The sequence below is a fragment of the Entelurus aequoreus genome, linkage group LG17 (assembly GCF_033978785.1).
Source record: "Entelurus aequoreus isolate RoL-2023_Sb linkage group LG17, RoL_Eaeq_v1.1, whole genome shotgun sequence".
Lineage (NCBI taxonomy): Eukaryota > Metazoa > Chordata > Actinopteri > Syngnathiformes > Syngnathidae > Entelurus > Entelurus aequoreus.
In genome coordinates this window covers 25,748,616-25,762,582 of record NC_084747.1, presented here as the reverse complement: position 1 = coordinate 25,762,582, position 13,967 = coordinate 25,748,616, and the positions used below count along the sequence as shown (strand labels likewise).

General features: G+C 36.7%; 1 protein-coding gene across 4 annotated transcripts in view; it reads right to left on the bottom strand.

The window, feature by feature from the left end:
- The window catches only part of pias2 (protein inhibitor of activated STAT, 2), a 37,062-nt gene extending 31,269 nt beyond the window's left edge, over nucleotides 1-5,793 (bottom strand). The window contains exons 1-3 of one of the 4 annotated variants that reach the window (XM_062025380.1): nucleotides 5,722-5,793; nucleotides 5,526-5,600; nucleotides 3,626-3,792 (exon numbers count right to left, since the gene is read on the bottom strand). In XM_062025380.1, the coding sequence (XP_061881364.1) occupies nucleotides 3,626-3,737 (112 nt within the window). In that variant the 5' untranslated portion in view covers nucleotides 3,738-3,792; nucleotides 5,526-5,600; nucleotides 5,722-5,793. The remainder of the gene's footprint in view (nucleotides 1-3,625; nucleotides 3,793-5,525; nucleotides 5,601-5,721) is intronic. The other 3 variants (XM_062025379.1, XM_062025381.1, XM_062025382.1) reach the window with 3 other exon arrangements.
- Nucleotides 5,794-13,967: the final 8,174 nt, after the last annotated feature.

Here is a 13,967-nt window from a genome sequence, read left to right as displayed (position 1 = left end):
TGGTTGAGCTGATGGAATGTGTACCTGAGTATTGACAGTCTTTGTTCAATACTTGGTCGATAGAATGTGTACCTGAGTATTGACAGTCTTTGTTCAATACTTAGTTGATTTGATGGAATGTGTACCCGAGTATTGACGGTCTTTGTTCAATACTTAGTCGATAGAATGTGTACCTGAGAATTGACAGTCTTTGTTCAATACTTGCTCGATATAATGTGTACCGGAGTATAGAGGCTTTGCAGCTGACGTCATCAGCCCATTAGCTTGGCGGCCATCTTGCCGGTCACCAGTTCAGTGCCAGTCAACGACTCACACACGCTTTCTTGTTAGATCTGCTGCTATTTGAGGTTGGAAATGCCGGAAACCTGCTGTGCTGTTGGATGTAGCAATAGACGAGGCGATAAACCAAATCTTAGCTTCTATAGATTCCCGGCAAACATCAAAAAACGTGATAAATGGATCGCGGCGATTTGTCGTGAACGATGGAAACCTACGATTTACACAAGGATATGCAATGAACACTTCATATCAGAACAAACTATAACAGTAGGCTCTTCTGTGTGTGCTTTTTCCTTACTTTGGTCATGAGAAGAAATCGATTCTTGTTTGGAATCTGCCATATCAGCCCATCATGCACAAAGCCTGCTGTAAAATACTTGTAGGCATCCAGACTCTTGTATGCCTTAAGGTCCTTTCCAGTGTACGGAGATGGTGAATCGACGAGGTAATTATAAATGTCTGGATATGAGAGATCAGGCAGGTCGGCTGTTGCAAAATGCTCAGGTGATTTTAGCATGCTTCTCGGTAAAAGGTACGGATCCGTTGTGCCAACAAGGTTCAACTTCTCTCTGTAACGTTTCTTGGACTCTTCATCCAAATGCACAACTTCATTGGATAGCAAATCAGCCATAATTCGGATGAAATCGGTGAAAATGTAGCGCAGAAATCAAACTGAATCTGTACGAACACGTAGGAACGAGCTGACCGGTTGACCGGCAAGATGGCGGCATAACACAAAGTCACGCGATATCACGTTACTGCAAAGCCTCTATTGACAGTCTTTGTTCAATACTTGGTCGATAGAATGTGTACCTGAGTATTGACAGTCTTTGTTCAGTATTTGGTCGATAGAATGTGTACCCGAGTATTGACAGTCTTTGTTCACTACCTGGTCGATACAATGTGTACCGGAGTATTGACAGTCTTTGTTCAATACATAGTTGAGTTGATGGAATGTGTACCTGAGTATTGACAGTCTTTGTTCAATACTTGGTCGATAGAATGTGTACCTGAGTATTGACAGTCTTTGTTCAATACTTGGTTGAGTTGATGGAATGTGTACCTGAGTATTGACAGTCTTTGTTCAACACTTGGTCGATAGAATGTGTACCTGAGTATTGACAGTCTTTGTTCAACACTTGGTCGATAGAATGTGTACCTGAGTATTGACAGTCTTTGTTCAACACTTGGTCGATAGAATGTGTACCTGAGTATTGACAGGTTTCCACCAGATTTACCAACTGACAATTTCAGATGTGCTTCTGACATCACTTCCCACTTTCAAAAGGATCAACGACACGTATTTACCATCACATTGTTACTTACGCCCTGGGTGTCTGAAGTCAATGAAGTCACTTTGAGAGGGGGATTTAGGGGAGACCCTGTCTGAGGAGAGCTGGACAGAGATTTGAGGTAGAGTCCTTAAGTCCTCTTACATGGTACTTATTGTACCACGGTGCGCCTGGCTAAGATGTATGACGGAATATCACCGCTAACTTCATACATATGTTTTGTGCAGACTGAAATGTTTCATGTTTTGTCTTTGGTACCCGGCAAAAAGATTGAACCTAATCCTCTAAGCCCCTCAGTTATCTACTCTTCGCAAATCGAAAGAGAATATTGTAGCATTCACTACTTTGTTGGCTGGGAGGCTCGTTGTGCTAAATTGGAAGACAACACCCACCACACCCGTTGGGTTAGAGATGTTTTTTTTAATTCTAAGAGAGACAAAACTCAAATAGAATTTGAAAACCCAAGAAAATATTTTAAAGACTTGGTCTTCACTTAAGTTAAGTTAAAGTACCAATGATTGTCATGTTCTTTATTTCCTCAAATTGGAGAAAATTAGGCGGACATTGAACGGATGTACTTTAAAATTTCAAGAACATGTAGAAGAGAATGATCTCCAACGTAACCCTGATTGAAACGTAATTGAAATGCGGATAATTGATGAGCTTTTTGTTAGCTTTTGGGTAGAGATGTCCGATAATATCGGCCGATAAATGCTTTAAAATGTAATATCGGAAATTATCGGTATCGGTTTCAACCTCCCGATTTACCTGGGAGATTCCCAAATTTCGGTTTCCCTCCTGAAAATCCCCCCGGGCAACCATTCTCCCGAATTTCTCCCGATTTCCACCCGGACAACATTATTGGGGGCCTCCTCTACAACCTATCGTCACGTCCGCTTTTCCTCCATTCAAACAGCGTGCCTGCCCAGTCACATATTATATGCGGCTTTAACACAAACATAAGTGAATGCAATGCAAACTTGATCAACAGCCATACACGTCACACTGAGGGTTGCTGTATAAACAACTTTAACACTGTTACAAATATGCGCCACACTGTGAACCCACACCAAACAAGAATGACAAACACATTTCGGGAGAACATCCGCACCGTAACACAACATAAACACAACAGAACAAATACCCAGAACCCCGTGCAGCACTAACTCTTCCGGGATGCTCGCCCACCTCAACCCCCCATCTCCCGAATTTGGAGGTCTCAAGGTTGGCAAGTATGCTCTAGTATACTCTGGACTGAAGCTGTGTGCCTTCATTGTTTTTGTACCTGTTGTTTTGAGGCATGTTTAAAAAAAATTTAAAATAATGCACTTTGTGAAAGTCAAATTATAGTATTTCCCATAGTTGTAGTAGGTATTAGGATTATCTCAGGGAGAGCATGTCCCAAATTCCAAGCTGCTGTTTTGAAGCATGTTAAAAAAAATAATGCACTTTGTGACTTCAATAATAAATATGGCAGTGCCATGTTGGCACTTTTTTCCATGACTGGAGTTGAAGTAGATCTCTTATTTTGGAAAACCTTGTTTTTGATTGACTGATTGAAACTTGTATTAGTAGATTGCACAGTACAGTACATATTCCGTACAATTGACCACTAAATGGTAACACCCGAATAAGTTTTTCAACTTGTTTAAGTCGGGGTCCACGTTAATCAATTCATGGTAAAGTTACATTGTTTAATGCATCCAGCGGGGCATCACAACAAAATTAGGCATAATAATGTGTTAATTCCACGACTGTATATATCGGTATCGGTTGATATCGGAATCGGTAATTAAGAGTTGGACAATATCGGAATATCGGATATCGGCAAAAAAGCCATTATCGGACATCTCTACTTTTGGGTATTGCTGCAGTGTGTTGGGGACATTCAGGAGTGCATGTCAATATTTGCCTGGACTTACTTGACTTTATTTGAATTGTTTTCTTTCTTTTGGGAGGGGAAAAGACCATTTGATATGTACTAGATATTATTTCTGGCAACTGTATATGTCTATCAACTTGTTGGTCACAAGTGAGAGGATGTTTGGACAGACCTAAGCTGGAGGGCTTGATGAGGATGTCCAGCACATCGTAGAAAGGCAGAGACTTCATTAGCACATCTGGATGGACAGGAGGGATTGGAGTGGCAGGGTGCGGGATATTCATGCTGCTTTTCAAGGTGCTTCACCACCAAAACCGCTTCCTACAGTCCAGACTCCTGCTAACAAACACGTCAGTGTCACACAATCATCAAGTAGTAATCTGATACTTTCACATATGGCAGCACACTGGGAGCCGGGTCCACATCACAGTCCGGCAGAAACCACAAACTCACCATGACAAAACTAAATAGCAAGGATGTTTAAGGTTAACAGCAGCAAGGTTTGAAATTCACCAGTTTTGGCATTAATATATTACATTTTTAAATAATATTTATTTACATGCTTTGTCAGTAATAGTGATTCTAGATGCAGGTTTTAAATATTACATTGTAAAATAATATTTATTTATATGCTTTGTCAATAAAAGTGATTCTACATACAGGTTTTAAATATTACATTTTAAAATAATATTTATTTACATGCTTTGTCAATAATAGTGATTTTACATGCAGGTTTGAATCAGAATCAAAATCAAATATTACATTTTAAAATAATATGTATTTACATGCTTTGTAATTAATAGTGATTCTACATGCAAGTTTTAAATATTACATTTTAAAATAATATTTACATACATGCTTTGTCATTAATAGTGATTCTAAATGCAAGTTTAAAACATTACATTTTAAAATAATATTTATTTACATGTTTGTCGATAGTGATTCTACATGTAGGTTTTAAATATTACATTTTAAAATAATATTTATTTACATGCTTTGTCATTAACAGTGATTCTACAAGCAGGTTATAAATATTACATTTTAAAATAATATTTATTTACATACTTTGTCATTAATAGTGATTCTACATGCAGGTTTTAAATATTACATTTTAAAATAATATTTATTTACCTGCTTTGTCATTAAAGGTGATTCTACATGCAGGTTTTAAATATAACATTTTAAAATAGAATTTACCTGCTTTCTCATTAATAGTGATTCTCCATGCTGGTTTAAAATATTACATTTTAAAACAATATTTATTTACCTTCTTTGTCAATAATAGTAGTTCTACATGCAGGTTTAAAATATTACATTTTAAAATAATATTTATTTACATGCTTTGTCATTAATAGTGATTTTACATGCAGATTTTAAGAATTACATTTTAAAATAATATTTATTTACATGCTTTGACATTACTAGTGCAAGTTTAGAATATTTCGTTTTTAAAATAATATTTATTTACGTGTTTTTTTTTTTTTTCATTTATAGTGATTCTACATGCAGGTTTTAAATATTACATTTTAAAATAATATTTATTTTCATGCTTTGTCATTACTAGTTATTGTACATGCAGGTTTTAAATATTGCATTTTAAAACAACATTTATTTACATGCTTTGACATTACTAGTGCAAGTTTAGAATATTTGGTTTTTAAAATAATATTTATTTACGTGTTTTTTTTTCATTTATAGTGATTCTACATGCAGGTTTTAAATATTACATTTTAAAATAATATTTATTTACATGCTTTGTCATGCATAAATAAATATTATACACGTTTAAAATATTACGTTTTTAAAAACAGTGTTAATTTAGTAACCTCTGTGAACCTACGTGCAGGTTTAAAATGTAACTTTCTAAATAAGATTATATTTATTTCCCTGCCTTGGAATGGACGGTGATTGCATATGCATGTGTTGAAAATAAATAGTATTTGTTCAGCAGCCTCGGTGAATGTAAATAGAAGTACAATGTTAATTATGTTAATGATAGCTGCCGTCATCTCCATCATCTGGAAAAATGAAAGCAATTGTTATCAAAGCTGAGAAGAATTGACAATAGTTACCAGCGAGGCGTGTTGCTAACAGCTAGCATTGAGGCTCACACTTGTGTTTAAATGCGCTTTGTGAGCCTCAGCCTCCTTGGAAGTGGCGTGAAAAGAAAAAGAAGATTGTCGTCACCAATAATAATAATGATAATGATAATAATAACAACGTAGAGTCCATAGGGAGGTCAAAAGGAGTCTTGTTGTTTTTGCCTACCGGATGCTGCTCGTCCTGCGCCATCTTCTTCTTCCTGTTCAGCGGCGCTTCGTCCCGCCCAGCAAGGTCACTTCCGGTTATTAAGAGTACAAAAGCCCTTAAATTGATATCCTTAATAAAAACTTTTAAAGTGATTTGTCTTTTTTTTCATATTATTTAGTATTATTACTCTATCTGTATTTGTTGTTGTTCTCTTTCCTTGATGTTGAAAGTGCCTTGACTTTTGTGTGAATTAAAAATGTATGTTTGTTGTTCAATAAAAAAATAAAATAAAAAGGTTACTTCCTGGTGACAACATCAAGCATCGATATTTATAGACTTGATACGCCAATAACTTTTTTTTTCAACTATTTTATTGTCAACCTCAAATAATGTAAGCTATTGATACACGTTTGATTTTAAATACGGTTTATCTGTTAAATGTTTTCAGTTTCCTTGTTTGGAGCATAAGAACATAAGAACTTCATTATAACAATATATGAACAAAACTCTATATTTTGTGAAAAGGCGTATATGTTATATTTGTTCACCTATATTTCAATGTTTGTTTTCAGGTATGTTTTTTATTGCTCCCACGATTGTTAAGAACTATCCATGTTGTGTGCGTTTAGCAGACTTTTATTTTGAAGCATTTCTGACAACGTCACTTCCGCTTTCTTCCACAATTGTGCTCCTTGCCGCGACTTGTTTCTCTCTGCTGCCTTTCGTCGGTGATTGCCAGAGGCCTATTTTAGGGGGGCTCAAACCCCCCTAAAATGTTCTTAAGCCCCCCTAAATAATTTGGCATTAAAAAAAAAAATAAGAAAAACTTTTTTCTTTTTTTTTTAACAAATACATGCCAACATATTCATTATAAAGTGGCCCGAATATGAGTTTAAATAAATAATCATATAACCTGTCATTATTCACTCAGTTTCCCCTCACTTCATAGCGTAAGGTAGAGAGCCCCTTTAGTGCGTCGGTATCCAATCCATTCCACTTGTTCATATAGAAAAAGCCCACATCACTCAAAATCCAGTCTGCATTTTCTCTGCGACCTTGCTTGTGGTCCTGCAGGTGTACGAAGCACATTAGCACACAGCACTACAGAACAAGAAACTTGTGTCTGCAATTGTAAATAATTTAGTTTTTAAGTTTTGTGTTTCTTGTAGAATCTATATAAAGTAATATACATTAGCCTATTGTTAAAATAATGAAAACAACATCATTAAATATATTTGTTTTATTGTATTGTTACATTAATAGCTGTTGTATTGTTATAGGATGGCTTGTTAACATTTCATAGGATTTTCAGAGGGTGGAAAAACAAAGACATGTAATACGAAATGTAAAATGAATAAATACATAAAAAGAAAAAGAAAAAAAATGGTTAAAAGCCATCATCCCGGGGAGCATTTCATTTCGTCCTGTGCATTTTTTTTACCGTCCCCAGGACGACGGGACTACGTTAATCTCAAGCCCTGGAAGTTACATTTTATTGTTTGCATTATTTGTTTCAGCGTTGCACTTTGAAGATGGTCCCTCAGCTCTTTGACAACTTTGGCTCTTTTTCAGATCAGCAGACTAAGTCTTTCTTATTTACAGTATATATAAATGTTTCTCATTTCTATTCAGACTTCCATATATATTTAATTTCCTTAACGGCTTGCCATAATATATATATATATATATATATATATATATATATATATATATATATATATATATATATATATATATATATATATATATATATATATATATATATATATATATATATATATAATATACAAGCCAAATTATCCCGATCCAGATATTACTTTAATTCAAATAATTAAGTAATATTTCCAGGGCTTGAATTTACAACCATTTTAGTCACATATGTGCCCAAAATGTAATCTGTGCAACTTCAAAATATTTGGGAACAAACAATTATACTATTGTGAGCGAAAGTTGTGGCATTAGCCTCTATGTTGTGAATGAATAACATAGAGACTAATGCCATGACTTTCAATGTGTTTCAGTGTATCTTGAAGGATCATGCAAGTCATTGTTTCTTGTTGATGCTGTAAACAAAATGTCACTGTGCAAACCCATGTTTGTTGTTGTACTGAACACAGATTGAAAATAAACCCACTGAAATAATAATAACAATGAATAATTTCTAAGTCTTTGTTAGACGTTTGTGAAGTTTTGTGCTCGTGCGCTACGTTCGCTCGCATCCTGTGCATCTTCTGGGGGCTAAGCCCCCCCTGTCCTTAAAAGCTAGTGACGCCCCTGGGTGGGACCAAGTCATTGTTTTGCAAGTCATAAGTAAGTCTCAAGTCTTTGCCCTCAAGTCCCGAGTCAAGTCCAAAGTCAAGACTGGAAAGTCTCAAGTCAAGTCCCAAGTCCTACATTTTGAGTTTCGAGTCCTTTCAAGTCCTTTTAACCACAGACTAATATATTTACACAGATTGTGTATGCTTTTAAAACGCTATATTTATTTATTAAAACAAGTGCATTTGAAATTGCAGGAGGAAAAAATAGTGCTGACATTGCACTTCATAATAGCACTATTAACCAGTCATTTTAAACATTTAACTCAATCCTTTACAGAATAAACACATTTGAAAAAACAAGTGCAACTGCACTTATTTGCACAAAAGTGTTAACATTGTTTTTCTATGGCATATTGCATTGTAACTAGTTCCACAGCAGTTTCTATCCTGTTCTTACCTTATCTCATTGATCTCATCTCATACTGTATGTGTGTTGATGTGTGCGTACACATGAAAAATATAACAAATACATAAACATAACAATGAACAGAGTTGTACTGTTTACATGTCAGGGCCCTATGCAATATGTACACATATTCTTAATATAGTACACATTTTAACTGACCTTTATTTGACTATGTTTGTCTTTTTGTAGGTGGCTAAAATACGCAGTGCTGCTGACCGCCGTCTAACGTTACGTTACTGTGTGTGATACATTGACTAACGTAACGTTATGTGTAGGTACCTCATGCAACCCTGCTTAAAAAAAATCACTTGACAAAAAGTATGAATAAGGTAGCGAACTGCAGTGGACGCAACAGATTGCCGTGTTTGCAATGACGTTATAACCATAGACATCTTATAAGTAGACGCAGCATTGGCTGCTGTGACGCGAGAAATTCGGCTGCCATCTTGCTCCTGAATAACTTTTTAATCTTCGGGTTTTGGGGAAAGTAGCAAGTCTAGTCAAGTCAAAAGGCTCAAGTCCAAGTGAAGTCACAAGTCATTGATGTTAAAGTCTAAGTCGAGTTGCAAGTCTCTTTACATTTTGTCAAGTCGAGTCTAAAGTCATCAAATTCATGACTCGAGTCTGACTCGAGTCCAAGTCATGTGACTCGAGTCCACACCTCTGGTGATTGCTGACTGTTTGAGAGATATTTCAAGTACTAATGGACATTACTGTGTTTGTAACGTTTTAGTGCTTTTCTAAGAACATTATTGGTGCTGAGTTTCCTTGTTTGGAGCATAAAACTGTTTTTAAAGGCCTACTGAAAGCCACTACTACCGACCAAGCAGTCTGATAGTTTATATATCAATGATGAAATCTTAACATTGCAACACATGCCAATACGGCCGGGTTAACTTATAAAGTGCAATTTTAAATTCCCCGGCAAACTTCCGGCTGAAAACGTTTCGATATGATGACGTTTGCGCGTGACGTCAACTGTTGAAGCGGAAGTATTCGGAGCCCATTGAATCCAATACAAAAAGCTCTGTTTTGTGTTTTGTGTTGGTGAATCTTTTGCAATTTGTTTAATGAACAATGGAGACTGCAAAGAAGAAAGTTGTAGGTGGGATCGGTGTATTAGCAGCGGACTACAGCAACACAACCAGGAGGACTTTGAGGATAGCAGACGCGCTAGCCGAACAACCTCACCTTGACTTCCTCCGTCTCCGGGCCGCCGACCACATCGGTGATCGGGTGAAGTCCTTCGTCGTACCGTCGATCGCTGGAACGCAGGTGAGCACGGGTCGTGATGAGCAGATGAGAGCTGGCGTAGGTGCAGAGCTAATGTTTTTAGCATAGCTCTGTCGAGGTTCCGTAGCTAAGTTAGCTTTAATGGCGTCGTTAGCAACAGCATTGCTAAGCTTCGCCAAGCTGGAAAGCATTAACCGTGTAGTTACATGTCCAGAGTTTGGTAGTATTGTTGATCTTCTGTCTATCCTTCCAGTCAGGGGCGTATTTGTTTTGTTTCTATATGCAGTTAAGCCCGATGCTATCACGTTAGCTCAGCAGCTAAAGTGCATTTTGCGTTCTCGACTCTCATTTTCAAGAGGATATAGTATCCGAGGTGGTTTAAAATACAAATCCGTGATCCACAATAGAAAAAGGAGAGAGTGTGGAATCCAATGAACCCTTGTACCTAAGTTACGGTCAGAGCGAAAAAAGATACGTCCTGCACTGCACGCTAGTCCTTCACTTTCACGTTCCTCATCCACGAATCTTTCATCCTGGCTCAAATTAATGGGGTAATCGTCGCTTTCTCGGTCCGAATCGCTCTCGCTGCTGGTGTAAACAATGGGAAAATGTGAGCAGTAGGGATGTGCGTATCGATCCTGTGGTATTGATATATCGATACTCACACGCTACTCATTTAGCATCACTTTTCTGAAAAAAGTATCGATATAAACCAAAAAACGGCGTGTGGGGGGTGCAAGCATCACTTTCAGATGTTTTTGATTACTTACTTAACTTACTATGTGCTGGGACACCCCTGTACCTGGCAGAGTATAGAGCTGGCCCAGTCACGTCACAGGAGACAGCGAATGAGCGTCGTCAACGTGCAACACACACACACAGCCAGCCGACAGCGTTGTTACTTTTCCTGAACAGCAATCTGAGACTTCAGTAAAGTGTGACGTGTGACCACATATCTCGAGTACACTAAAGGTGTGATGGTGTCAGACATTTTTGTAGATAATTTTTCCAAGTTCATTTTCTCAGGGAACTGTCTTTCGTATGCAGGTTTATAGGACAAGGAAATCCTAGTTTATTGTGATAAGGAAATTATTGACTTTGCTTCAGAGAAGTGTTATAAGTTTACTTCCGCAAAGAGGTTTGAAACATAACATTGTTATGAATAAATGTTTTTTTTAAGCTTTTTCTACCAATACTTTTTTTTAGGAATAAGAAAAGTGAAAATGCGTATATTTTTGTTTATATTTAATTTATTTTTCATATTTATGTTATTTATTTTAATTTTACTTTTATTATATATTGACCATAATGAATGTGGTATAAATGGTCTGTATTTGTCTTGTGATTTGTCTTAAATAATAACAATAGTAATAATATTTTTGACTGACAAAAATTGCCAATAAGAAATTAATGGTATCGGTATTGGTATCGATGAAAATGCAAGAAAAAGTATCGGTATCGTATCGAATCCTAAAAGTGTGTATCGCCCATCCCTAGTGAGCAGTCCTTCCTCCGGTGACGTCACGCTACTTCCGGTAGGGGCAAGGCTTTTTCTTTTATCAGAGACCAAAAGTTGCGAACATTATCGTCGTTGTTCTATACTAAATCCTTTCAGCAAAAATATGGCAGTATTGCAAAATGATCAAGTATGACACATAGAATGGATCTGCTATCCCCGTTTAAATAAAAAAAAATCATTTCAGTAGGCCTTTAAAGAATTTCATTTTAACAAACTCTTATCTTTTGTGAAAAGGCGTATATGTTATATTTGTTCTCCTATTGTTCAATAGCAGACATTCTATGTTTTTTTCCCCCAGGTATGCTTTTTATTGCTCCCACGGTTGTTAAGAATTATCCATGTTGTGTGCATTTAGCAGACTTTTATTTGAAGCATTTTTGATAACGTCACTTCCGCTTTCTTCCTCAATTGTGCTCCTTGCCGCGACTTGTCTCTCTGCTACTTCCGGGTGACAACATCAAGCATCGATATTTATAGACTTGATACGCCGATAACTTTTTTTTCCAACTATTTTATTGTCAACCACATATCATGTACGCTATTGATGTACGTTTGATTTTAAATATGATTTATCTGTTAAAATGTTCTCAGTTTCCTTGTGTGGAGCATAAGACTGTTTTTAAACAACTTCATTTTAACAATATATGAACAAAACTCAATCTTTTGTGAAAAGGCGAATATGTTATATTTTGTTCTCCTATTGTTCAATAGCAGACATTATGTTTTTTTCAGGTATACTTTTTATAATACGATTGTTAAGAATTATCCATGTTGTGTGCGTTTTTGCAGACTTTTATTTGAAGCGTTTCTGACAACGTCACTTCCGCTTCCTTCCTTAATTGTGCTTATTGCCGCGACTTGTTTCTCTCTGCAAATGTTTTTAAAGAACTTAATTTAAACAATATAAGAACAAAAGTCAATCTTTTGTGAAAATGCGTATATGTTATATTTGTTCTCCTATTGGTCAAAAGCAGACATTCTGTTTTTTTATAGCTCCCACGATTGTTAAGAATTATCCATGTTGTGTGCGTTTAGCAGACTTTTATTTTGAAGCACTTTTGACAACGTCAATGGAGATGTCCCCATTCTCTATAGAAGAGATCACATTTGGTGTTTTTATAAACGACAGTAACATAGAAATGTTTGTCAACATTATTATGCTCCAGGCAAAATGTTTTCTACATAAATGTCGATTTATGAAAGTAAGGCCTACATTTTCTAATTGGCTTAATGGTTTACAATTATTAATCGAATCTTGGAGGATGATTAAGAGTACAAAGGCCCTTAAATTGACATTTGTTAAAAACAATTACAGTGATTTAGGTAACCCTTTTTTTCTTGTATTTGCTTTTGTTTTCTTTCTTTGACATGTTTTGCTGATGACGTGATTTGCTTAACCTGATGTGTAGATTATTGGTTGTGTTGAAAGTGCCTTGACTTTTGTGTGCATTATAAATGTATGTTTGTTGTTCAAAAATAAATAAAAATAAAACTTTTTTTGACGTCACTTCCGCTTCCTTCCTCAATTGTGCTCCTTGCCGCGACTTGTTTCTCTCTGCTGCTTTTCGTTGGTCATTGCTGACTGTTTGAGAGACATTTCAAGTACTAATGGACATTACTGTGTTTGTAACGTTTTAGTGCTCTTCTAAGAACATTATTGGTGCTGTGTTGTTTAGGAGCTACCAGCCAGCACCTCATTGCTAAGGAAACGGTTACCCTTATTGTGGCTCGTTGACAATTTTCATGTATCTACAGCTTGGTTTGTGCTGGTATGTTTTGACATTATATATATATTTAAAAATATATATATACATATGAACTGAGCCTTTGAGATTGTTTCATCCAATACCATTTGAACAAGTTTCCTTACTTGTGTATTACAGATACTAACCTAAACTACTGCATTGTGTGTGTACTTCAATGTACACGATTAAAGTTGGAAAGTCCAGCTGTTGAATTTGGTGTTCTCAGACCGGAACCCCAATAGTCCCATAAACCTGTGTAAGAGTAAAATACTCAACAATGTCATGATTGCACAGGCGTATTGTAAATTATTAATGCCATGTTGGTCTTGCTCAGACCTGGACAAATGAAGGCCCGGGGGCCACATGCGGCCCGTTAAGCTTTTCAATCTGGCCCGCCGGTCATTCCCAAATATTTTTTTTTTTTAGATCTTTAAGATGGAAACTAGCTGCCATTATGATGTGCAGTGATGTTTTCTTGAACTACACAAAGTATTTCAATGGTTGGAATCCGCACTTTTGCATGATGTACTAGTTACTATGGTAATGTAATTAGTTACTATGGTAATCTAAGTCACAGCAGCTCAGACGAGGCACCAACGAGTGTGGGAGGGGAGCGTTTCCACAGAGTGTTTCCAGAGCATCCAGCCTGAAATGTGGGTGTCAGGGACAGACGCGGAAGGAGTTTTTTTACAACAAATATATCAGATTGTAGGTGGGTTTGTTTTTCCGCGTTCATATTTTGCTGCGGTTTTTGCATTTCGCTTGATTGTAAAATATTTTATAATTAAGTCCCATCTAAAAACTCATTTGTATACTCCGCCCTTTTAGACCAGTTGATCTGCCGTCTCTTTTTTGCTCCTTCGTGGAGAGGGGAGGAGGGGCACAGATTAGGTGACCACCAAGTCGGGACCCGGGTTGGACCACTCATCTGTGCATCAGTTGGGGACGTCTGCGCTGCTGACTTGTCTCCACTCTAAATGATCTCCTGCTGGGCCCACTGTGGTCTGGACTCTCACATTATTAACTAGATCCACTCGACGTCC